This window comes from Carcharodon carcharias, chromosome 6 (genome assembly GCF_017639515.1).
Source record: "Carcharodon carcharias isolate sCarCar2 chromosome 6, sCarCar2.pri, whole genome shotgun sequence".
NCBI classification, from domain to species: domain Eukaryota; kingdom Metazoa; phylum Chordata; class Chondrichthyes; order Lamniformes; family Lamnidae; genus Carcharodon; species Carcharodon carcharias.
The window spans coordinates 87049107-87075924 of record NC_054472.1 but is presented as its reverse complement, the minus strand read 5'-3'; the positions used below and the strand labels follow the sequence as shown (position 1 = coordinate 87075924).

Genomic DNA, 26818 nt, shown 5'->3' with positions numbered 1-26818 from the left:
ATTCATTCACACATCCACTGAGGTGTTGATGATGCAGGCTGCAGTCAACCCTGCCCTGGTAATGGCTCTCATCCAGATGGGGAGAAGGAGGACTCATCGCATGAGCAGCAAGAGGCAGCAGCGCCTCTTTAAAGTCAGGAGGCTGGTGAAATAGACCATTGCAATGGCAAGCATGGCCCAGCCATGGATGTATCATAGGCAGTGCTCTTAAAGGCAATGCCGGAGACCCCTTGTATGTCTTGGGATGTGGTTGCTCACATCTGTGAACCTCTCTAGTAAGAACTGAGGCTGCAAGGACCCTAGAGAAGTAGTGTGGAGCTCCTGTCCTGCAATGACTGAATGTCTATCTAGGAACAATTGTAAGATGGCACCGTGATCTTTGATCCTATGAGGTAATGGCAGGGCAGGTGACTTTGAGCCTGTTCCGGCATGAGATTCGTCCAGCTCCTCACTGATGCATAATTAATTGGTTCATAAAGCAGAAGATCTCATGTCTTTACCTGCCCTGCTGCCAGCTGGAATCACGTTGACTTTCCAGCCTGCCACTGTCTCCAGAATGGAAAATTCTGCCCACTGTCCCTTTAATCCCATGGGCTTCAATTTTTCAAGCAAGTCTATTATGTGGTTCTGAAGAAGGATGGTACTTGACTCAAACTATTAAGTCTGTTTCTGTCTCCACAGATGCTGGAGACCTGCAGAGTAGTTTTATTTGTATTAGGTGGTCCTTTGGCAATGATTTTTTGAATGTCCATAGACACCATATCAACTAGGCAAACATAATTAAATCTCCCTGTTACTGCATCAAAGAATTCAATCAAGTTGGTCAAACACACTATGCCTTCAACAAATCTGTGCTGGCTTTCGTTTATTAACCCATATTTTTCCGAGTGTGAATTAATTTGTACTGGATTATTGTCTGAATGTTTACCACCAATATTATTGGGCTGACTGGCCTTTAGTTGCTGGGTTTATCTCTCTCTTTTTGAGTAGGGGTGAAACATTTGCAATCCTTCAGTCCTTTGCACCACTCTCATATCTAAGGATGATTAGTAGATTGTGGCAAGAGCATCTACAGTTTCCACCCTTACTTCCCTCAGCAAGCTGGGATGCATTCCATCGAGACCAAGTGACTTTTCTACTTGGAGGACTGTCAACCTTTTATACATCTCTTCTTTATCTATTTATATTCTGTTCAATTTTACTCCTACCTTCTCCTTTACTGTTTCTGCTTGATTCTCCACCGAATTATGAACCTAACATTTATCGCAACCCTCATTTTCTGTTTCATTTTAATCTCTATATCTTTTGCCATCCAGAGATCTCTAGTTTTGTCACCCTTCCTAGCCTTCCTACTCCATGGGAATGTGTCTAGTCTGTATCTGAACTATTTCTGCTTTGATGCCCCTCCTACTCATTTACTGTTTTACCTGCTAATCTTGATTGTATTCCACCTGGGCCAGATCCCTCCTGTTTTGGTAAGGATCTGTTTTAATGTTAAGTTTCGTCAGAGTTCTAGAATTAGCTTGCCCTTTACAGCTGTTGGGGACAAAAAATCTAACCACAGAAAGCTCAGTATTCTCTCCTGATACTTCAATCACGGTAATTTTGTGCTCGTAGAATATGTTATGTTCGGCAGGCGATGGTGTAGTGGTCATGTCATTGGAATAGTAATCCAGAGACTCAGGCTAATGCTGTGGGGATGCGAGTTCAAATCCCACCATGGCAGATGTGGAATCAAAATTTAATTAATAAATCAGGTATTAAAAGTTATCCTTAGTAATAGCGACCACAACACCACTGTCATAAAAATCCACAACAGTTAACATTTCGAGTCCATATGACCCTTCTTCAAAGCTATAAGTTTTATATAAATTAACTTTTTTTTCCTCTCCACAGATACCATGAGTTTTTCCAGCATTTTCTGTTTTTGTTTCAGATTTCCAGCATCCACAGTATTTTGCTTTTATAATGTCGTAAAAACCCATCTGGTTCACAAATGCCCTTTAGGGCAGGAAATCTACCGTCCTCACCTGGTCTGGCCTATATGTGACTCCAGACCCACAGCAATGCAATTGATTCTTTAATGCCCTCTGAAATGGCCTAGCAAGCCACTCAGTTGTATTAAAGCGCTACAAAGACTAAACCCCTGACCCGACCCACCTAACCCCTGACCATCCAATTAACCCCCCAACCTGACTACACCCCGACCTGACCCGACTAACCCTTGACCCGACCCTACTAACCCCTGACCTGACCCTACTAACCCCTGACCCAACCTAACTACACCCAACAACTTTGCAACATATACAATAACAATTCGTGATTGGGGGTTGGGCCGGGGTTTGTTGGTTGTTCGGGGTGGAGGGCTGTAGTTGGGTTGTGTAGGGGGTTAGCCGGGTCAGATCAGGTTGCAGTGTAGTCGGATTGGATCGGGTCAGGGTGTGGTCAGGTTGGGGGTTAATTGGTTGGTCAGGGTTTAGGCAGGTTGGGTCAGGGAGCTGGTTGGGTCAGGGGCTATTTGGGTTGCGTCGCGAGTGATAGTTGGGTCAGGTCGGATCGTGGGAATGGTCAGGTCAGGGAGTGTTGTTGCATGGTTGGAGTGAGTCAGGTGATTGGGTGTAGTTGGATCGGGTTGGGGTAATCGGATGGTTGGGAGGGGTGAATGTGGTGGGGGGGGGTGGTGGTTCGGTTGTGAAGTTACCCAGGTGTTAGTCTAGGTTTTAATCTGTCTAAAATTCCCTGGGTAAGTACTGAAGAATTGTTCAAAGTCTCCAAATCTAAATCAGAGCTGGAGTCATTCGCAAAGGGTCCCGGTGAGCAGGGGAATTGCCTGTCAGAAGTATTAACTCCCTGGGCAATTCCCATGTTGGTCCACGTGTCAGGGCTTCCACAGCGCCCTGATGTGCATCTTCAGTCCAACAATCTGGCGACAGGAAGCTTTGACCCAATGTAATAAATGGAGTCTTTAATCAAAATGGATTATTATTGCTTGGTGGTAATTTCATAACATGAGGGGGTGAAATTTAACTTCAGCTGAGATGCAAAATAGACAATTGGGAAGTAGTTGCACCTCACCTAACTTTCCTTTCCATTAGCATTGTACAATGAATGGCTAATCTTCCACCACTTGTCCTTATACTATCATCAAGGTTGAATTTCAGTCCCACTGTTTTCTTAGTTGGTAAGTTCATGTGATCATATAATGGCTATTGGTGGGAGATTTGGCAATGGCACCACCATTTTTTGGACCAAGGCTGGAATATGAGGTGAATGGTTTTGCTGGAAAACAATCTGAACATTTGTGAGCAGATTATTAGTGAGTAAGGGCTACCTGAAATAGTGTTGATGACTCTTTGCATCACTTTGCTAATAGCTGATAGTAAGCTGATAGGGCAGTAATTGAAGGGGTTGGATTTCTCCTGATTTTTTTGGACAGGACATACCTGACCAATTTTCTACCTTGTTGGTTAGATGCTACTGATGTAGCTGTATTGTAACAGCTTGGCTAGAGGCATGGCTAGTTTTAGGGCACATGACTTCAGTATTACAGCTGGTATGTTGTAGGTTCTATTTTCTGTGCGAGGCTGAAGGCATCTGGCTTTGGAGAAGTTAGAGAAATAGATGACTAACTAATATTGGTGATTTGGCACTTGTCATTTGAGCTCTTGCAAGATGTTAAATAAATTTGTTATTTTATATCAAAGAGAAGACTCGGGGAAACTTGTCAAGGTTTTCAAGAATTAGGGGTGTAGTTAAACCAAATCTTAATAAATTGGAGATGCACACAGGTATAAAAGATGGATTTACCGTAATTACTTCACTCGAAGATGGTGAATATGTGAGACTGCTCAGGGAGATGGTGGAGGTAGCTGTGCCTAGTGCTGAATAATATTTTGTGAAAAAACAAGATTTGAAGAATCTGAATATGGTATAGTTTGGTATTATTTTGGACTATGAGTTTGACAGATTCTTTGCAATTGTCTTTTTTTTGGCCCTGTAGATTCCTAAGTTATTGTAACTCTTTCGAGTACAAACCCGTTTCCATCTGTTTCAGATGAAGTTACATTGTTTCATAGTTTGCCATTGTGAGATTTGAACTTTTGATCTTGGGGTTACAAACCCAGTACCATAACCACTTGGCTATTTAGGCCAAGCTCCCTAAGTTATTGTATGTGCACACACACCAGAATAGTCTAAGCTAATAAAACAAATGGTGGACATCTACATTACCAACATCAAAATTACATTTTAGTAGCCAATTATTTAGTTAATAAGAAAATTGTTAGATAGTAACACAGTGCTGTTAGTGGAGGGGGACTTTTGCATTGAATCAATTAGTGCCTCACTGACCTTTTGACATTAGCCGTATGTAATAATAATGAGTGCCATCTGTATAAGTTATTTTCTTTCTTGCCTGTTTTTTAGGATTTATAATTACATTGAACTTTTAACCTAAGAGTGTTTGAGTAAATGTTGTAATCAGCTGATCAGAGATAGTTTTTGCTGCCACAAAGACTCTTCGAAAATGCTGCTTATAGTTGATGTGCAGAATCACAAAAAAAATCAGCGTAAAGACACAGAAAGTGAATTCAGTAGATGCTGAAGTGTAGCACATGGCAATTCAGTGAGAAGAACAATAAATGTGAATAGCAGGAGAATGGGCTTTTGGGGGACCAGTAAGCCAACAGTGTGCTTAATTGAATGACTTTGTGGCCAAATAGAATGTAATGGTCAGTTGAAAATAGTTCCCAGCATAAAAAGTGTGGTTAACAAATCCTCAGACCTATAAAGAAACAGATAATTTTTCAAAGAAGTCAAATTAAAACCAGAGCATGGTCTGGAGCCACTACAGAGATAGATTAAAATCTTGAAAGAGCTTTTTATGTAGTACAGTTGATTTCAAATAACTTAGTAAAACACGTTTTCCATAAGATCAGTTGAATTTTACATTTTTATAGTATTTTTCATGCATAAGTGTTTATTAGAGACTACATATCAAAGAATATAAAAGTAAGTGGGAAGAGACAAGCATTAAAGAATAAGTCGCATTTATTATTAACCAATTACTTTTAAGGATCTATGGTGAATTTTTAATACCCACTGGATTATTCCACACTAGCTGTGTAAAAATGTATCAAAAATTAGAAGTTTCCTCAAAATCTTCTTATAAAGACGTGCCATTTGCCACATTTCCTGCTACATATTAAATGCCCATGATTTAAAATAAGCTACAGGACATGAAAAAAACATTAAAAAAGACAAATTTTATAATAGCACCTTTAATCTGCTTCAGGTTCATCTCTATTATTTACTTAAAAGAGCCAATATTCTCTGTCACAACTATTTCGATGGAAGATGAAGAGGATATCTTTCATTTTTCTCACAAAAAGCAAAAGGGAGAAGTTAATGATTTTTAAATGCCGATCACTGTGTTAACATTGGGAAATGAAGCAATAGGCAAACAGAATTTGTTTTTAACAGTCCCACCAAATGCCATCCTGATTTGATTTTTAAATGAGCCTTAAACAAATGGCAAATGTTCCTAGCCAAAACAGGCAGTAGTCTTCTTTAAATGCACCCATCGTAGGTCCTCAACAAGATCAATGGGAGGAGCACATTCCCCGGATAATGATTTTGTAGGTGATGGTTCTATACCGAAATGAGCTGGAGACGTTTCTGAGATCTTTGATGCTGATCTCAGACATTAAAGTTGGTGACTCCTAAGATATTGATGTTGAAGGACTTGCACAATAGTAGAAGGTTAAGGAAAGGTGGTTTTAGCCCAAATGTTATCTATAATTTATTAGCTGAAGACGGAATGTTATCCAGGTTCTGCTGGGATAAACTGAAGGAATAACAACTGCAAAGAGTATTGTTGAAGATTGCAGGATGACCTTGTCTTTTTTGTCCTTTGAAGCAAAGATGCCCATTTTCTGGAGTGTTTGGTAGAGTTTGGAAGGGTTCTGGTGGGTATGCATGAGGCTGCTAAGGCCAATCTGCATGCGGAAGGTTCTGCTGTAAATAGGACATGATACCTCAGATGACTGAGTAGATTTCCTCTCCTTGCATTTTCTCTCTAGCTCTGACATGTGCTTGGAGGAGGAGGCAGCACTGTTTTTACTTGGTTGCACCAGGTGCAGTGTTCCTGGGCCAGCTTCTCCCAGGACTCAGAGTCAATGTTAAAACTCATAAGTGAAGCCTTCAGAGTGTTCTGGTAGCACTTCATTTGATCGCCATGGGAGTGCACCCAAGACTCAGGCTCTGCTTGGTAAATGAATGTCAGGAATTCTGGCTACATGACCAGCCCAGTTCATTTGTGACTGGCTCAATATGGTGTGGATGCTTGGATGGAGGGATGGGGCAATGGTGGGAGTGGGAGGGGTCGGGTGGGAACTGAAGTGGGATTGGGGTGGATGGTGTCACACTAGAACAGGTTGGGTTTGTCTATTTGGGATGGGTGCTGGCAGAGGGTGGTGGATGTGATGCTGAGATTAGAAAAGGGATGGAGATAGCCAGGGGTAATATTGTGAAGATGAAGGATGTGTTAGCAAGAAGGCGGCTGATGCTTGTAACAAGGAAGGAACCTATGGAATGCTACATTCTATCTACTTTCCTGTGTGTTTTAGAAACCTGGACAATAAATAGGACCTTTGGAGGAAAGTGGAGGGCTTTGGGTTGTGGATGCTGAGATATGTGCTAAGGGTTCCACGTGCAGACCATGAGATTATTGAGGAGGTGCTTGAAATTGCAAGAACTAAAAGAACACTGAGGGGTGTCACCCAGAGGAGAAGGTGCCAGTATTTCAGCAACTTGATCAAAGCTGAAGGCCTGCAGAGATCTCTTCTGGAGGGTTGGGTGGAGGGCAGCGGGGTGGGGGGAAGGAGTGGGTGGGGTCAATGTTGGATAATGGATGCCACTGAGTGGTTGCAGATGAGCAACAGTGGATGCGTAAAGATAGCACAAGACAGATGAGCGTGACATACCATGATAGCAGATCTCCTGGTAGGAGTAGATACAAGCAGCAGCAGCAGCACCTTGACATGCCAACTTGGATGAACACCTTAGTGTCTGGTATTTTATCCTGACATCCTACTTTCAGAAGCTTCTGAAGGTAACTCAAATGAAAGTGGTTGAGCTCCTTAGCATGCCTCCCTGGTGCACATCCAAGTTTAACATGTGTAGAGCAGAGTGGGCAGAATAGACTTTCAGTTTGGTAGGCAGACTTACTTCTCTTCATTCCCACACTCATGTTTGAAGTCTGCTGAAGGCTACACTTGCTTTGGAAATTCTTGCCTGTATCTTGTCATCAATATATTCAGCCCAAGAGAGTGTGCTAGCGAGATAAGTGAACTTATCCACTGCTGACAGGTTTTGGTCATGGACTGAAACCTCGGTCCCAAGATAGGGCTTTCCTGGAGTGGGTTGCGACATTACTTCAGTTTTTTTCATTCTGATTGTGAGGCCAAAGTTGTCCCACGCATTGGAGAACAAGTCAATGTTACTTTGCGCCTCCCACTCTGAACCAGCAGTTAGTGCACAGCCATATGGCTAATTGTGAAATATGCCCTTGGCGACTTTAGTCTTTTCCCAAAATCATCTCCGATTAAGCAGCTCCTTGTCCATCTGATATCTGATTTTGATGCAAGGATCACCATCATCAAAGAAAATGTTGAAGAGAGCTGGGGCTAGCATGCAGCCCTCTTTAACTCCGTTAGTGACTGCGAATGGGTCAGAAGACTCACCATCATCCAGGATAAGCACAAGCATGCTGTCATGGAACAGTCAAACTATTGTGACAAATTTCTCATGGCAGCAGAATTTCTCCATTACCTTCCAAAGGCCCTCACAGATCATTATGCCAAAGGCTTGGTCAGGTCAACTAACATAGTGTAGAGGCCCATGTTCAGCTCTTGACATTTCTCCTGGAGCTGTCCAACTGCAAACATCGTATCAGTGGTTCCTCAGCCTTTTCTGAAACTGTATTGACTCTTTGGCAGCAGATCCTGATTGAGATGTTGCACCAAGTGGTTCAGAAGGATTCTGGCAAGGATTTTACTGGTGATGGAGAGAAGTGAGGTTCCTCTATGATTGTAGCAAGCTTTGAGTTCCTTTCCGCTTGTATATGTGGACAGTAGAGGTATTGGAGATATCTTTGTGTTCTTGCTGGATGGTTCCTTGTTCCCAAATAGACAGGAAGAGTTCAGTGGGCTTCTTGTTCAGCCTTGTAGACCTCAGCTGGGATGGCATCAGCTTCTGGAGCTTTGCAGTAAGACAGGGCTTTGATTGCTTTCATTGTTCCTAACAGGGTGGGAGGGTCATTAAGAAAATAGTCAATGACAGCCTGTTGACCTCTTCTCCATTGATAGATGAAAGCCAATTTAGAAGCCGTTAAGGTGCTTTGCCCAACCTCTTAGAATTTGGGCTTTGTCTGTGAGCAGTGTGGACCTGTTGGCATTGAGGATTGGTGATGAACCAGTAGATTGGGGCCTGCAGATGGATTTCAGAGCATTGTGGAATCTCTTCCAGTCTTTGGAGTCAGAATATGACAGAGGTTTGCTTTCTTATTTAGCGAAATGTCTTGCACCTCTCTGAGCTTGCCTTGGACAGTGCTATGAATGTTTTGGTAGACATTGTGTTTGGATAGTGAAGGCTTGTCATTGAGGTAAACCCTCTAGAGGCGGTGTTTCCCCTCCAGTAGTTTCTGGATTACCTCTTGTTTTCATCGAACTATTCCTGATGCTTATGACAGGTAGGGCCAATGGCCTTTAGAGCAGTGGAGTACACGATATCCCTGCAGGTTGCCCAGTCATCCTCAATGCAGTGAGTGTCCATTTTTGCTGTACACTGATGACTCTTGAGCTTCTCTGGGAGAGATTCCCCATGACTACCTGTTTGAACCTTGAGACATTAAGATGCTTCTGGACCTTAACGCTCTGAGGACATCTAGGGGGATTTGAACTTGATGTTTAACTTTGAAATGATAAGATAGTGGTCAGTCCAGCAGTCAGTGCCTACATCTTGCCTGTTCATCTGCCTGGTGATGACATAGTCGATTAGATGTCAATGAATAGCGGTGCATCCAAGGTGTCTTGTTGTGATTAGGGAGCGGAAATCAACTTACTGGTGAGATAGTTCATGACAGCAAAGCCTATGCCACTTTCACTCTATTCTTCTTTTCCATGGCTACTCCAAAGGAATGTATAACCTGCGCTGCTTTCCTTGAGCTGACCCTCCTCAGTAGAAGAGTCTCATTGAGGGCTGCAATCTGGGCATTGTACCTAGCCAACTGTCTACTGACAAGAGCAGTTCTTTTCTCAGGTCTGTCAGCTGTGGGGTTGTCCATGAGGGTGCGTACATTCCATGTGCCAATGGTGACTAGTGTCACCATTATTTTCTTTTTTGAGATTGACTTAAGACTGCATTGATGGAATCCTTGCCTGTTGTGGCCTGGCTGGCTAGGGAAGTGAAGTGGAAAATGCTCAGGCATCTTTTCTAGCCCTTTCTTCATACTAGGAGGTAAGCACTGTGGTTGTGAAAAGGGTTGTTCAGTCGCTCAGGGAGCTGCTGAGTTCCACTTCTTTGTCCTGCTGGTGGAAAAATACTCTATGGCTTGAGCAGCCTGTGTGCGAGTTAATGGCTACAGTTACCGGTAAGTTCACATCTGCTGCTATGTCACTTGCTCATTGCCACAGGTGCTAGAAAGATAATGAACATGAATTGCGCCTGAATTGGATTATACTGAGGGAGAGTTGCGCATCATCACCTTCGCTCTGTCATTCTGACCTATCTTGGTCCATTGGCAAGACGAGCTTGGATGGCTGGAGATGGATCCGGATGCAGTAGGTGATCAAGACATAGTCTGTATTTTGTCGAGCTCTACCTGTAACACAACACACTGTTGGCCTACCTTTAAGACTGTTGTACCTCAGGTTGGTCTCATCTACCCAGTCTGCCAGAATCAGTCTTTACGTGCCAGGGTAGACAAATTCCAAAGTCACCGAGGGCAGGAGACCTGATGTCTACCCTCAACTGGTTTGGCCTGCCCGTTGAAGCAGTTTACTGGGGTGTGGCCACTGTCACATGTTAACACTCTCTTGGAACCACAGGTGAGAGCTGAGGGTGAGGACCAATACAGGGTGAGCCACTCTAAAGAGTGTGGTGAGTCCACCTGTGAGGGATGCTAACCCTTTCTTGCATCACTTAGACCTGCAGGAAGATATAATATATCTATATTTGTGATAAATAAAATTATAAAGGAATTCAAAGTTGGAAGTCGGGCTTCTGGAGCATTTTATGATATAGGGTTGGACGTTAGGCAGGTAAGTTGGGAATAACTCTAACTCAGCAGTCTTACCTAGAGAATGCTAATAGGATCCTGATAAATTGGGCCAGATACTCACAGAAAGAAGACTGTACAACCAAGGAAGGAAGAAGTAGATCAATTAAGAAACTTAATTGGGCAATTAAACTGGTTTTGCACAAAAAATATGCACGCTATGATGTATTAGAATTGAGCACCATTTTGAAATATGCTACTGTTGGGGAAGTGCTAAAAGCAAATAAGACATTGAAGAAATTAAGTTTAGAAGAATGTACACTCATATTTACTGGTCTAGGTGACCCAGAAGGGATGAACTTGGTCATTTTTAGTGGTGCCTCACATGCTAACCTTACTGATGGTTATTCCAGTACAGCAGGACTCATTATATTTTTTGTGGGAAGAAACGATAAACGTTGTCCATGAGCTTGGGAATCGAAGAAAATAAAGAGAGTACTTAAAAAGCTTTTTAGCTGCAGAGACACTTGCACTGGTAGAAGCAACAGATATGGTTATGTATTTATTGAGTATTTTAAAGGAACTCCTTTATAAAGGGCAACCGGGGAAAAATGTGCCTATAGATTGCTATATAGACAACCATTTGCTCTGAGCCAATATCCATTCGACAAACAGTGTTATGGAAAAGAGGTTGAGGATTGATCTTGCGAATATAAAGGAGATGTTGGAAAGGAAGGAGATTTCAAAATAAAATGGGTCGCACAAGACATCAGTTGTCGGATTGTTTCACAAAAAGAACTGCTTGTCCAAAGATGTTGTTGGATATCTTTGAAGAGAGACACCTTGTGTTATGGATTATGAGAACATGGAAATTTTCATGTTGTAACCTTATCTTTGTTTTGTTTTCAAGATGGGGGAATATGGAGTATGTTAAAGATTGTATAATAGGAAATATGTATAGAGGGTCAGAGGTGAGATGGAGGATTGGCAGCTACTCGGATGGTTGGCGAGAGGGGGGATGACAGCAACTGAGAGGGTTGGCAAGAGGGAGGATTGGCATTGACTGGAAGGGTCAGCACAAGGGAGGATCAGCAGCACCAGGAAAATCGGTGAGAGCAAGGATAGGCAGCAACTGGGAAAATCGATGAGAAGGAAGAGGGAGGATCAGCAGCGAGTGAGAGAATTGGCAAGAGGGAAGTCGGCGAGAGGGATCCTACATCTGATCCAGCCCGAAATGATATTAAAAGAAAACTCCCAATGCTAAATGCAAATACTAGCCTTGTTAATTGACTGGTGTTAAAGCTGAACAACTTAAAACAGGATAACTGGGACTCACTGCATTAGAAAACTATTGTTTCTTCTTGGCTGAAGCTCCATGTGCCTCTTACCTCTCATCTCAGAACATAAGAATAGGAGTGGGAGTAGACCACATAGCCCTGTGAGCCTGATCCCCCATTCAACAAGATTACAGCTGAACTTCTGTATCAATTTCACTGTCTTGACTTATCCCCAAACACCTTGTTTCTGTTCATACAAAAAGATCCGCTGGTGGGCTCTTCTGTGGGTCATCAAGCCTCCAGAAAAGGAGACTTCACCACCCCATTCCCCCCCACCAACCCTCTGCTGGCAGGTTGCTGGGTGGATGCCTTGACAAAGGTGGTGGAATCCTCACAAATTGTGGGGTGGCTGCTCCTAAGCTGATAAAATGCCAGTAAGGTCATAAAATGGCTGTTAATAGGCCAATTAATTGTATTAATTGGCTGCCAGCCTCTGGTAAGTGGGCGACAGAGCCGCTCCCCTCCTGATGCCTTCCACCACCAACTTACCATCTCTCCCACCTCCCAGGCTATCTGCAAAGGGCTGATAAAATTCCAGCCAACATTTTTAAAGATGCTACAGGAGATCAACTGGTATCTTTTCAGTAAGTAAAATATGGATTTCATACTATAATGAAATGCCTGGAAACATGACAACAGTTAGAAAGTAATTATAATTCAGTATTAATTTCCTTGACTATATAAGGAGAAAGAAAAGCATTTATTTTCATCCTTCCCAACAGCTTGGTTAAAGGTTATGAATTTTGCTTGTTAAAATGGATTGAAGTGTCATGGTGAATTGTACACTGAGGTAAAGAAAATGCAATTATAAGAAATGGTGTGCATGCATAAAATATAATTTCCTGCTTTCCTATGTAAATAAGAAAGAGATGAAACCAAGCAAGTTTTTTGCTATTTCTTAGATTGCTATTTTCAGAAATAACAAATAGTATAAGATGTTAATTTTACATTTTGGGGTGAATTTCTGTGGGGATTCTCTGGGTGGTCTCTGGCACAAATAGACCAGAATTTTCCGTTTGCCCGCCCACCCGACTCGGCAGCGGGTGGGTGGCCGATTGCTGCCGGAGAAATGGGCCGCACCGCCATTTTCCACAGGCAGGCCAATTAAGGCTCGCCCCGCGGGTAAGCAACTCCCGTGAAGAACAGGAAAATAGTTGTGGGGGCGGGCGGCCTCAGACTGCCGGTTCCAATGGGGAGCCATCAGCCTGCATAAAGAGTGGCCAGGTAGCCTGCTTGAGGCAGTGCATCATGGCCACTCGTGGAGAGAGGGAGGTCCGAGTGGAGAGCAGGAGGACAGGGGCAAGCTGCAAGAGAGACCAGTGGGGGGGCCACAGTGGTCCCTGATTTTCAGATGCATGCCTTGCTGTCCTCCTGCAAGAGGTGGGCATCCGTCGGCACCTTCTGTATCCGGAGGATGGGAGGAGGAGGGCCCCCCATGTCACCAGCCAGGCGTGGGAGGAGGTGGGCGACACTGTAAGCGCCAATGATGATGTGTGGCGCAGTGGCACCCAATGCAGGAAAAGATTCAATTATTTGCTGCGTTCTGGACGGTTGAGTACCATATCTGTCTTGGCCTTTTGACCCAAAAGGCAGCCTTAGCCTTTGAGCCCCCCCCCCAACCATGTTTTGCTGTCGTTACTGCATAGGGCATCTGGCGCATGCTGGGTGGGCAAATAGGTACTGACAATGCTTACATCAGCCTTATTGGTTGAGGAGAAGAAGGGTTCTCCCCGCAGCATATGTTGGTGTTTGTGGCTTTTGAGTAGTCTGGGGGCAACCTGCAGGGGAGGCCGCACGACACATACTCAGAACTCCAACACATGTCATATTGATGCTGATGAGATGGTACAAGGGATGCCTCAAGCTGTTTTGAGCAAGTGCCACCAAGTTGCGCCTCCTTGCCATGGGTGCCAAGACCCATGTGCTATTCAAAGTGATGGACGCCGAATGTGTCCAAGGTGGCCGTTGGGGGAGGGGGTAGGGACCAGCCGTACTATCTTCTGGGGACCGATCACCAGTAGTGTGGACAGGAGCTGCTGGAGGCCTCAGATGGGCCACTGTGGTTGGGGTGTGGCGTGCGTGTGCAGACTACATGAGTGAGCAGCCCTAATAAATCCTCTTCTCTGTTTTGCAGGCAAAAAGTCACCACAATGCCTGGGAGTGCCAGAGGACTGAAGGTGGGCACGCCCTCCTGCAGCGCCTCACGCCTTTTGAAGGGCAGGCCTTGGAGCTGGGCAGGAGTCAAGAGGCCAGGGTGGCCGGGGGCGGTGAGGCTGGGGTCCAGCAGGCAGGTATTTGAGGTCCACAGTCCCATCCACTCTGTGTGCCCACCATCCAAAACACTGATGGGTGCTGCAATCGTTAATGCTGTAACACTACTCACTCACAAACTGAGACATTCTGACGTGTGGGGGGCCTGGAGGGGCCTTCGTCCCCTTGAGGATTCAGATCTACACCACCTTCCAAACTCACCTTATCCCATTTGTGACCCCAATCACCAAGGTTTAACACACCATTGGATTGCTGCTGCACAGCCAAACAGTTATTACATCTGAGGAGGTTTGGGACCTCCTGCACCCTTTCAGCCAGTGCGCCCACATTACTCTGTCCAAAACGTCCTCAGCATCTCAGCTGTGAACCTCATGGCACTCAACTTAAATAAATGCCACCACGTTACTCGTCCCTGCGCCAAGGGGAAATGTCGCCTTCTGCCCACCCAGTCTATGCCCCTCCTTACGGAATGAAGGTCAATAATGTAACCTCTCAATCTCCTGTGATCCACAGCAAACGTCGCTCCTGTTTGTGATGTTTTGATGTTTCCTCAGCCCCGCAACTATCCAGGCCACAATGCATCCAGGTCAGGTACCTCTGCACTCTCTCCATCCTATAGTTCATAACACGCCATGTGGCATTCCTGAGGCCATCTGACCAGCCTGTCTGCATGTGCGTTTAATGGTTGGGGCTCGTCTTGACTCTTCACCTCACCAATGTTTGTCTCCTTAGGGTCTTGAAGGGTGAGCGACTTATGAGACTGGGGGCGATGGGGGGAAGGGATGAAACATTGAATTGAATGAACGCTAACTGATACACTGTCCTTGTTGTTAATTTCAGCATCACCACCAGAGTGACCCGCACCTTGACCCCGCAGCCCCCCCTCCACACCTGAGGGCCAACATGTGCAACTTGCGGCACATCATTTCAGCCAGCCAGGCACCAGTGCAGATACACACACCTCGGTGGGGACTTTACCGTCGGCGAGTGTCCCGGGTCACAGTGGCAAGGGCACATCACAATCGCTGGAGGAGATGGTAGGGGCAGAAAATGCTGATGACTCCAGCAGCTGGAAGGCTGCAGGGGACGAGGCACATGCTGAGTCCGGCACTAATGACGTGCCTCTGGAGTTGCCCCCAATGGAGCAGCTGCAGGACAGGCAGCAGGAAGTGCATTTGCATCTGGCAGGGTTGCTTGAGAGAATGCTTCAGTTGCTCACTGCGATGGAGGAGTCCAGGCAGAGTGCACGTGAAGGTTTGGCTCTCAGGGCAGAGCTTCAGGCTTTCTCCAATGAGAGATTGGTGACTCTCACAGAGAAGGGCTTCAATCGAATGGAACATTTCATGATTGGAATATGCTCTGACCTGCAAGCCCTCACAGCGTACTGGCCACGGGTAGTCATTCCCAATGTGGGAGATGTTGTGGGCACCAAGCGTCGGCCCTCGGTGCCCATGCATCTGCGGTGAGCAGGGAGGTTGAAAGGTACCTCACATCAGCGCAGCAGCAGCTTGTTGTCGCTGTGAGCTCCTCTCAGGGCACTCCAGATGAGGGCAGCAGCTCCTCTGCCCCTCTGCCAGTCAACATTTCTTCAGTTGAGGCTGCGACAACTGGGGAGGTGCCAGCCCTGGAACAGGCCACGCCCTCCCAGACGGGACCATCACAGGCTTCACGGGCCAGAGGACGCCCGCCAAGGTCATCGAGGCCAACAGGACAGCAGAGTCAGCAGGCTGTCTCTCAAACCACTCCGAGCAATGGGGTGGCACCTAGATGTAGCACCCGAAAACATAAACATAAGGCATCTTAGGCACTCCACGGATATGTCACTGGTGATTTTGTGTTGGCCTTAGAATAGGGACCCATATTTTTGTGATCGTAAAAAAGTGCTGTGTGCTTTTCTTTTGGACAAAATAAAGTCCACCTTTGCAACCATGGCTGAGGGTCTTTTGTTTGTGGTGCATTTTTCTTTTTCACATATTTATCATGAGTGCTTGAGTGGACATTGATGTTTCTGTACTAAGCCCTTATTTGCAGCTGAACAGGTGGAAGATGTAGTACCTAAGTGCCACATGTGGAAGTTCCAGGCAATGCTGTTCCTGCTGATCCATGTGTGTGGAGCTAGCTGAAGGTGCTTTGGATTAAACTTTCGCGGGTGTCCCTGCCTCCTTGGTGTAAATGCGGGTCATCGTTCTGCCCCTCATCATCGCCCTGTGCTTCCTCATCCTCTGAGGCACTGCTGGATTCATCATGTGCAGCCTCATTCAGGGCATCAAGGTCTTCATCGTCAACCTCATCCCCCCTTTCCAGCCAATATTGTGCAGAGCGCAGCAGACCACTACTATCAGAGAGACGCGATCTGGGGGGTACTGGAGTGCGCCCCCTGAGCAGTCCAGGCAATGGAAGCGCATCTTGAGAAGACCAATGACTCTCTCCACCACAGCCCTTGTGGTGCCATGGCTCCTATTGTACCGCTGCTCAGCTTCTGTTCTTGGATGGTGGAGAGGCGTCATGAGCCACCTTCGCAGGGGATAGCCCTTGTCAGCCAGCAGCCATCCATCGAGCCAAGCCGGAGCACTGAAGAGCTCCAGCCCCTGGGAGCATCTGAGGATGTAGGCGTTGTGGCAGCTGCCTGGATACCTTGCGCAGAATTGTAAAACCTGCATCCTATGATCACACACTATCTGCACGTTCATGGAGTGGAAGCCCTTCCTGTTGATGAAGGCACCGGGCTCACCTATTGGCACCTTGATGGCCACATGTGTACAGTCTGTAGCACCCTGAACACGGAGGAAGCCAGCAATGGCCGCGAAGCCTCTGGCTCACTGTGCCTGAATTGCCTGGTTGCAGTGGAAATGGATGAAGGTGGATACCCATCTGAACAGAGCGTCTGTGACCTGCTTGACATAAATGTGGACAGCTGGTGGGGAGACACCTCAAAGATCACGCAGTGAGCCCTGGAAGGAGCCAGAGGCATAGAAGTGGAGAGCAGCTGTGACCTTCAGAGCCGCTGGCATGGGGTGTCCACCCACACAGTTAGGGGAGACCTCAGGGCCAATCATCTGACAGATATAGTTGACTGTCTCCCTTGAGAGTCGGAACCTCCTTCAGCACTGGACCTCAGTCATATTGAGGTAGCTGCTTTGCCACCTGTATACACTGGCAGCAGGATAGTGGCGTCTTCTGCAGCCCCTTGCACCTTGGGCAACCTCTTGGCCCTGTGCCCCTTGTGCCTGCGCCTGGCCTCCCAAAGGTGGCTCCCCTGGAGACTGATTCTCCTGTCCTGGCCTCCTCCTTATTCTATCCCTCCCCTCCTCCTCAGGGGAGCTGCCACCATTGGTGAGGTCAGAACCCATAGCCCCAGGCTAATTGGAGGCCTCCGGAAAGCTGCAGGCCTGAGAAAGATTACTGTCTGCAGACTGGTTTCAGATTACACAAAAACCTCTTGGACATCGATGAGAACTACTAACAATCACGCAGGCAAGTTTTAAACACATTCATCAATTATAACTTCATGTAAAACATGAACAACCCCTCTGAGTCCTCATATCCCGACACTGAATGAGTTTTCTTAAAATATCTCCTACCTGCCTGCCTGTTGGGTCAACGCGCCGACCTGAAGTTTGTACGGGCCCCTCAAAATCCTGCATAATTGGCAAATTAAGGGCCTTAATGAGCCCTTCGATTGATGGCGGGCGAGCATCCTGCTGCTGAGTGCGCCCGGCGTTCGAAATATCGCAATGCCGTGCACTGATGTCGGCACACCCGCGTGAAGTCAGCGCGCGACATTTTAAGCGCAGACGTGTGGGCTTTGCCACCCGCACATCAGCCGGAAAACTCTGCCCACGGTGTCTGTGCTATTTTTCTTGGATTTTCCTGGCTTTTCTGCCCAAGTTATGGCAGAGCAGCAAGAGAATCTCTGTGCAAATTTACCCACTTAAGTTTTATTTAAAAGCAAATTAGGAAGTATGGAGGCGATTCATTTGTTTTTAAAATGAGGCCATTATGAATGAAGGGCACTTTTTAATTAGATTATTAGTGCTATTGAAAATCATTCTTAATTTAATTTTCTGTATTTTTTTAGGGTTCCAACATAACTGATTCATGCACTGAAATGCTGATGCAAGGGATTTTGCTGAAAATTTCAGCTGGGAACATCCAGGAACGAGTTTTCTTCCTCTTTGATAACTTACTGGTATACTGCAAAAAGAAGCATAGGTGGGTGTTGTAGCTTCTGTATTTATGATTTGGAAATACATTCATGTGCATTATGCTTCACATTGGGGTACATAATTTAAGAATGGCTGTTCTGTGTAAGCAAGATTTGCGAGTCCTTGATTGGGTTAGCTACTGAAATGGTTCACTGTAGTGGAATACCTTGCTGGAAGTGACTCAGTGTAAGTTCGAAAAGCTGGGGCTGGAGCAGGCAATAGGGGTTGGGTTGTGGGTGAGGGAGAACGGGTTGACAGTGACTGTGGAATCAGGGGAGCAGTCCTGTTTCTACTGGTTTTACAAAAAGGGCTTGAAATCTATATTTAGGCTGAGGCGGCCACTTCAGTATCCCAAGTGGGGCAGGGTCAATGTCTGCTCTGGTCATCACCATCAAATTTATGTGAACTTTAAAAACTATTATGGATTCTCCTTTCGCCAGTGGTTTTGATGGGGCATTTTGTATTCTGACAACACGTATGCATTTTTTAAAAATCTTCAGATCTTTCCCTTCATTTTTATTTGGTAAAGGTGTTAAATTTTTATCCACTAATTATGAACTCACTGATCAGTAACCTCTCTATTTACCTTATCAAAATTCCTTATAACTTTGAACAGCTCGGTTAGATTGACTCCCTTTGATAGAAGGAGTCATGGTTTCTCTAATTACTCGTTACAATCAAAGCATCATTTTAGTTGCTTTGAAAGCCTTTGTAATGTAGACTTTTCAAAGTTAGATACAAATATATTTCCTGAAATGCATCATCTTCCTGTTTAGTTTGAAGTTTTGCTCATCTTGCCTCACATGTTGAATCTTTATGGCCTCACATTAAATCTATCACCAGAAAATAAAAATAGTACAATTTTCTCATCAGCCCAAATAAGAACTTAAACACAGTTTTTTGAATTATGGATCAGCAAAGCAGCTAAAGCTTCAACATCAGCCAATCACACAACTAATTTAATTTTCTCAGTGTTGCTTCTCAGTTTTTTCTGATCCAACTGAGTATATGGCATTTATAACAATCAAAGTTGTGAACAAATCATATTTCATAAAAGTTACTCATATTTTCCCTTTGTGCTGTTGTTACTTTCTCACATAATTTCTTTACCATCTCTTTCTAGAGGCCCCTGTGTGTGTATGTACATGTGTCTACTTAAATTCAATTTTCTTTGATTGTAGCTGGTTTCTAACTCAGACTTTGTGCATTATCATCTTTGACAGGTATGAACCATTGTTCAGTATCTCTCACCTTGGGTCAGAAGGTTGTAAGTTCAATTCCCACTCCAGAGACTCAAACACAAGATCTAGGCTGACAATCCAGTGCAGTACTGAGAGAGTGTAGTCGTGAGGGAGTGCTGCACTGTAGGAAGTGCCATCTTTTGGATGAGACATTAAATGGAGACCTGTCTGCTAGCTAAGGTGGACATAAAAGATCACATTGCACTATTTGATGAAATCATAGCCCATTCATATCATTGGTGTCATGTCATCATTTTAACTCTGGAAATCGAAGGCCTGCATGGCACCAAGACCATCAGTGGAAGCAATCGAGTGACCATAAGAAGCCAAGCAAGGTTTTCTTTAAATTTCTGTGAGGATTCCTTTAGATTAGGAGGAGCAAGAGTACTCCTCCAGTTCCTGCATGGAATCTTTAGACATCCGCAGCTCTAGCTTTCTCTCTCCCTCCCAGCACCAACACCTATTTGGTATCTCCTTCCTCCACTCCGTCCCTACTGTATGCTGGGAATTAGTCCCTTGGGTCCCACTGATGTCCATTTAGTGTTGCTGTCATTTCTGTTACCTTATAGTAGGAGACAGTTTAGTGCTATCATTAAGAAGCCTAAGTGTTAAAATTTCCTGGGTCTTACGCTTTGGGGGCTGGATGGTCGGCCGCCACTTCCTAGGTTGAAATCATTTTAGTCATTGGTGCTCACTTTTCAAGTCCAATTTCTGTGTTTGACAAGTTTTATATAATTCTCTTCAGGTAGGTTTTGTTTGCAATTGTGTATGTGTAATATACAATCATTTATTGTTTTTGCTTTTATTTGAACTGGTACAAATAATGTTTATTTAACATTGCCTTATCATCCATCAACTAATTGCTCACAAATAATTGAAGTGACCAGCTGACTGAAATATATCTATCATATTTGGTGTGAATCCATCCTGAACAGTTGTACTCAACTGGAAAGAACAAGAAATAAATGTAAAACTCAGTTTATTAAAGTTCAGTTTTATTTAAAGCTAACCAGTTTTAGTTCCCCATCTCTGAAAGTTTCATCATTTTCCACTAGTGCCAAACAGCTTGCCATTTATTTACTGCACTCTTAAGATTTGTTCCAGTGAGAAATTGGTCACACAGGAAGCATTAGAGACAATATTGTAAATACCCAGTTAAATTGTTGATCCTCTCAAAGCCATTGTGAAACCACAGAGGGAAATTGGAGAAAGCATCTTGCTATTTTTAAAAATATTTTAATGTTTGCCTTTGTATTGAGGAGATTTGTGGAGGTTGGGCATGGCTGCTGCTCTTTTAAGTCGAGTAAAATAACTTTAGCCTTAGCTAAAAAAAACTTTCAGTGTCCCAGTATGGGATTTTCATTTCACATATTAGCCATCCTGTGTCCAAATGAAATTGCAAAGTTATTTCTGACTAATGGTCTATTTTGTGATATACTCCTGGTGATTGGGTCTTTGAGAGAGTTTGCATTATCCAAATTTACTTAGGATCTGTAATAACCATCAGACAAAGTTAATTTCCATCCTATTTGCCTGTGTTAGATTCAGACTAAAGTTCCATTAGTGAAAGACAGCGTGCTAACCTACTGTAATAACTATCTTCCATTTATAACATCATAATCTCCAAAAACATCAGTTCAGATTAAATATTGTTCCTATATATGAATGATATCTTATTAAGTAACAAATTAAGATGCTGTGCTCATGATGGCTCACATGGAAAGGAAAACTCCATAAAAACATTTGAATATGATTGGAATACACTCAGTAAAAAGTAAAGGAACCTAGGTTTCTAACCTAAATGAAAAAATGACGATGTTACTTAATTTTCAGGCGATTAAAGAATACCTCACACCCTAAGAAAGTGGCTGATGGACACCGATACCTTTTTCGTGGTAGAATAAATACAGAGGTCATGGAAGTGGAAAATGTGGATGATGGAACAGGTATTTATTTTTGAATTGACCAACCTGATGTTAACAAGTTCTTATTTATGTGATGGCATCAAAATGTTCCCATGTATAAAGAATATGACCCATTTTGGAATGTCAACAATCAAATGAAATAATTTACTTCTGCACATAATAAATATATTAATTTCAAATATTCATTCAATAATAATCAATTGCTGATTCAACAGTTTATATGGGTTTGAATATTGAGCAGGATTTAGCATCTTGGTTAATCGCAAATGACCTGCAACACTCTTCATGATTTTGTTTTGATCAATAGAAGGCCTGGTGTTGTAATGTAACATTCTACTAGCCGGAGAACACTTAGGCAACTGTGAGACAGGGCTTTACGGAAATCATGGCAGACCACTGTCAATACTTAAATAAATTAGCAGTGTTGTTAGAAATGCATCTTAGCAGTAGCATGCATATTGAAGAACATGAGCAGTAAGTTGACTCTCATGTCAGTGTCATTTCTGTGCCACCATTGATCCCCATAAGTGATTAGAGGTGACAACTGTGCAAGAAAATGAGCCCTTTTTTCCTCCAAATAACAGAAGTATAAAGGTGATCCCATTGGTTGACCGTGACTAAAAATTAATTTGTTGAAGCTGTGAATATCAAAAATTCTGGCTATTTTTGGCACCACTTCATTTCCATAAACATCCAAGAAACATTTACAATTTCTCCTTGTAGGTTTCACAATCCAAAGTAAGTAAATGTCTGTACTTCTTTAAACACTGATGTCCTGGCACAAGATAAACAACATTTTACATGGGTGGGATAAATGTACATCACATTTACACGGAGCTGCCTCAGGGAGATTAAGTTGGCAAAAAAATTTTGTAATAAATAAAAAAAAAATTATTTCAACATGTCCCCTCATGTGACAGTGTCACATGAGCTGGGACATGTTTGTCAAGTGGACCAAATTTATTAATTTTATCAAGCCTTCAGGAAACCTCATCTCGCCGTGGATGAGGTTTCCTGGAAAACGCGAAGGCCGCTTGGGCTCTTCGCCTGCCCGCCAACCTTAAGGTTGGATGGGCAGCAGTGCTAATAAGCTTGATTACCTTTTTAATGGCCTTAATAGCTGTTGACAGTTTGGCGGGCGCGTGCCCGCTGAATGAAAAATCTAAATGACATGGGATGACATAAGGATGCACGCTCAACGTCATCTCGCGTCATTTTGTACATTGGCATGTTAGGCCCGCCCCCGCACGTCGACAGCAATATTCTGGCCTTCGTTATTCTTTCTTGGAAATAGTGGAGGAGACGGGTTTTTCTCTACTTTGATGCACAGCAAAGTTCACTGGATATTTAGCATATTGGAGCTGGCAGGTAGTCAAATGCTTTCTTAATTGTGCCACAGCTTACTGTTAACACGATAATTAAGATATCCCCCATTAACCCCATAAGCTTTTGTGGGTAAGTAGCAGAAGTGGGAATATCCTGGCAACTATGCAACAATGGGCCACCCAGGAGATTTTCAGTCTTAGGTTTTCTAGCACTGACCCATTTTTAGGAATTCATAAAGCTTGCAGCCAAAAGGAGACCCCATTGCATGGGGGACCCCGAGTTCGCCAGTAAATGGTGTAGTTTGTAGTTACAATATACAGTTCCTTTGGTGAGCTAATTGGATTGGAAAGTTGCAAATGTCACTCCATGTTTTAGGATGGATGGGAGAGAGAATCCAGTTAACTATAGACTGGTCAGTCTGAAGTCAGTTGTGGAGAAGTTACTAGAATATGTCATTAGGGACAAAGTGCTTGAAAACTTAGGCAAATATGAACTGATCAAAGCAGAACCAAGGGGCAGAATTTTTGGCTCGGCAAGTGGGCCCCACCCCCGCTTGCCAAGGCATAAAATGATGCATGGGGATGTCGGGCGTGCATCCTGATGTCACCGTGCGTCATTTAAATTTTCAATTTGGTGGGCCCACAACTGAGTCGCCCGCCAAACTGTCAAAAGCCTATTAAGGCCATTTAAATATCACTTAAACATCAATTAAACTAATAAATTGAGCTGCCCGTCCAACTTTAAGGTTGGCGGGCAGGTGAAGAGCCCAGGCAGCCTTTGCATTTTTCATGGAACCTCATCCATGGACAGGATGAGGTTTCATGAACGTTTTTAAAGTGTTTTAGAAGTTTTTAATAAAATTAATGGACATGTCCCAGCTCGTGACAGTTTCACATGAGGGGACATGTCCTTAAAATTGTTTTTTTTTACTTTTAATCAATGTTTTATAAGTGAAAGTAATCTCCCTGAGGCACCTCTGCGCCCTGACTCAACCACCCCCCCTTTTCCCGTCAGCCCGCACAGGGGGCACTTAGCACTTCTGGGTGTGCAGCATGCTGGGTGGGCCTAAAATGGTAAAATGGTGGCGCCCAGCCAATGGGGGGCTCTGATTGGCTACGCACCCGCCCCCGCACAATTCATCCCCCATCTCCCACCTCCCCGAGGGAGAGAAAATTCTCCCCAAGGTGTATTTGTGAAGGGTAAGCTACCTTGGAGTAACTTAGTTTAATGTTCTGAGGATGCCATTCATTTGGTGTAATTCAAGGGATCGTGTTCCAAATAATTTAATATGGTGCAATTAGTTTGACTGCCTCGAGCGTGAATTAGTAAAGTCAAATAATGAGAAAATAGATACATTAGTTACATTTTACTTTTTATATTACTGTTGAACAGCATTATATCGTCTAATGTATAATAGAATAATCTATGCTATTCATGACTCGATCAGATTGATGCAGATATTCATCTTTTCCATTGTTTTGCATTTATCCTATTATGCAATTCAAACAAATGGATTAAGACCTTTCAATTCCCTTTTTTAACATTGGTTAGTTTCAGTGTTAGTCAACTGACTTAGCATCTCTTGCAGCTTTCCACGTGGTCATGCTACACCTTCTGGATGTTTAAAGAAGTAGGAGAAATATAATCACAATTTTTCATAATTTTTGTGAAATTTTAAAAAATAGTACCTTTGACGTGTTTCATGCTATGACTAAGACCACTTATTACCACCACCATAACATTTTCCAACTTCACACCTGCATCAGCTAATCTGCTTTTGAAACCCTCATTCATGTCTTTGCTACCTCTGGACCTGACTACTCCAATGCACTCCTCGCTGGCCTCCTGCATCTTGCACCCTGCAAACTTGAGGTTATTGAAAATTCTGCTGCCGATGTTATTCACAATAAGTGCATGTTGTGGAACAACAAATCCAAACCTAGTCTTTTTCCACAAGTTGGTTTATTCATAAGACAGCTCTTCAGTGCAACAGACTTCCTAGTATCTCCGACCCCAGACTGTTCCAGCTGTATCTATTTATCCTGTTTTGATGGGAGAACCAATGTCCATCTCCGTTTTAACTCGCAATTGTTTTCAACAATGTAATTGCTATGCAACGCAATGACTGATATATTGACAGCCATTCCCTTACTCACACCAAGTCCTGGTCACTCATTACTCCTGTCTCGCTGATCTAGCTTGGTTCCCTGTCAAGAAATGCATCAATTTTGAAATTCTCATCCTTATTTTCAAATCCCTTCATTGCCTTTCTCCTTCCTCCTCTGTAATTTCCTTCCATAGCCCTCCAATATCTGCGCTTGTCAAATTCTGGCCTCTTGTGGATTCCTGATTTAAATTCCTCCACCACTGGTGTTCATGCCTTCTGCTGCCTAAGCCCTGAGCTCTAGAATTCCCCCCGAAACCTCTCAGCCTCTCTTTCTTCCTTTTAAGATGCTCCGTAAAACCTACTTCTTTGATCAAGCTTTAAAATTAGGGATCGACCTTTTAGGACAGAAATGAGGAGAAACATTTTCTCTCAGAGGGTAGTGTGACTTTGAACGCTATGCTTCAGAAGGCAGTGGAAGCAGGGTCATTGAATATCTTTAAGGTGGATGTAGATAGATTCTTGTTAGGCAAGGGAATCAAGGGTTATCAGGGTAGATGGGAATTTGGAATATGAACACACAAACACATCAGCCAGGTTCTTATTGAGTGGTGGAGCAGGCTTGAGGGTCCGAATGGCCTACTTCTGTTCCTATTCTGCATGTTCGTGTGTTTGTAAACCTTTGGTCATCTGACCTTATGTGACTCAATGTCTAAATTTGCTTTGTAATGCTTCTGTGAAACGCCTTGGGATGTTTTATTCCAATAAAAGTGTTATATAAATACAAGTTGTTGTTTTACAGTAGAATGCCGTGGTGTGTACAGTTCGTATTGTTTTCTCTTCTAGCGGATTATCACAGCAGCGGTCATACAGTGATCAATGGTTGGAAAATACACAATACTGCCAAAAATAAATGGTTTGTCTGCATGGCAAAGACATCAGAAGACAAACAGGAATGGTTGGAGGCCTTTGTGAAGGAACGAGAACGAAGAAAGAGTAAGATGTAAATTTTTTATACTTATGTGTGCATTTTGCTTATCTCAGCCAGGATTAATCAAGGAAAATGAAGCTGTATTGTATTAGTGTTGACTTCCAGTTTCAAAATGTTAACATCATTTTATTGAAGGTGTAGTGGCAGATAGATCTGAAAGCTGGTTTTCAATATATGTTACAACACGTAGAAGAGTACTTACAGTATTCTATGCAAACCAGAATTCACCTACAAACAATATGCAGGACCTTGAACGTTGTAGCTTAAATGCATTCACATTAGCTTTAATTGGAAATATTACTGCGATTTCACAAATGCAGCCTATAGAGTTTATTTTTAAAAGTGTTGGTGTAGTTGGTGACTGTGAATATTTCTGCTTACATCAGTCAGATGGCCATTGATTTATTTTTTCAAATAATAAAAATAGACAAGTATTTGTAAGAATAAAAATTGACTTAACGATTCTTATTAACTGATTATCATTATCAGTGGTCTGCCTAAGACAGGTTGGAACTCCCTTCTCCCTTCTCCAGACTAAGCTGTTTGTGATCGTTTCTATTTCAACATAAATTCTCCTCATTCTTCAGGTTCAGAGGTATATTTTTCTCCCTCTTAGTTTTTATTCTTTCCACCTATCCTTCTAGGACTTTTTCAACATCCTATGTCACCTTTTTTCTTATCTATCCACTTTACTTTCTCCATGCATCTCCAGATTCACATCTCAAAGCTCTCTAAAAGCCCAGCCTCCCCTTTCTTCAGCATTCATATTCCAGCACCACACAGCACTACAAATCCTTAACTAATCTTTTGATTGATTCTCTATTCAGCCATCCAGTCAAAATCTTCTTCTTTACATTAAATGCAACTTTACCCATTGTTATCCTTACTTCCTTGACATACCTGCAATCTTTAGTTACTAAACGTTCCAGAAATTTCAGATTATATGTTTCAATAAGATCACTTCTTATTCTTCTAAATTCCAATGGGCATAGGCCCAACCTGCTCAACCTTTCCTCATATGACAACCCCTTCATCACAGGCGTCAGTCAAGTGAACCTTTTTTGAACTTTACAGCCTTCTGGACTGAATATTGAATTCAACAACTTTAGATCTTGACCTCCCTCGTCCATCCCCACCCCCTT

General features: G+C 43.5%; 1 protein-coding gene across 3 annotated transcripts in view; it reads left to right on the top strand.

Annotated features, from left to right (window-relative positions):
* Positions 1 to 26818, top strand: part of prex2 (phosphatidylinositol-3,4,5-trisphosphate-dependent Rac exchange factor 2) — a 775268-nt gene that overhangs the window by 304597 nt on the left and 443853 nt on the right. For all 3 annotated transcript variants that reach the window (XM_041190559.1, XM_041190558.1, XM_041190560.1), the window contains exons 7-9: positions 17963 to 18096; positions 21164 to 21276; positions 25532 to 25681. In XM_041190559.1, coding sequence (XP_041046493.1) covers positions 17963 to 18096; positions 21164 to 21276; positions 25532 to 25681 — 397 coding nt within the window. The remainder of the gene's footprint in view (positions 1 to 17962; positions 18097 to 21163; positions 21277 to 25531; positions 25682 to 26818) is intronic.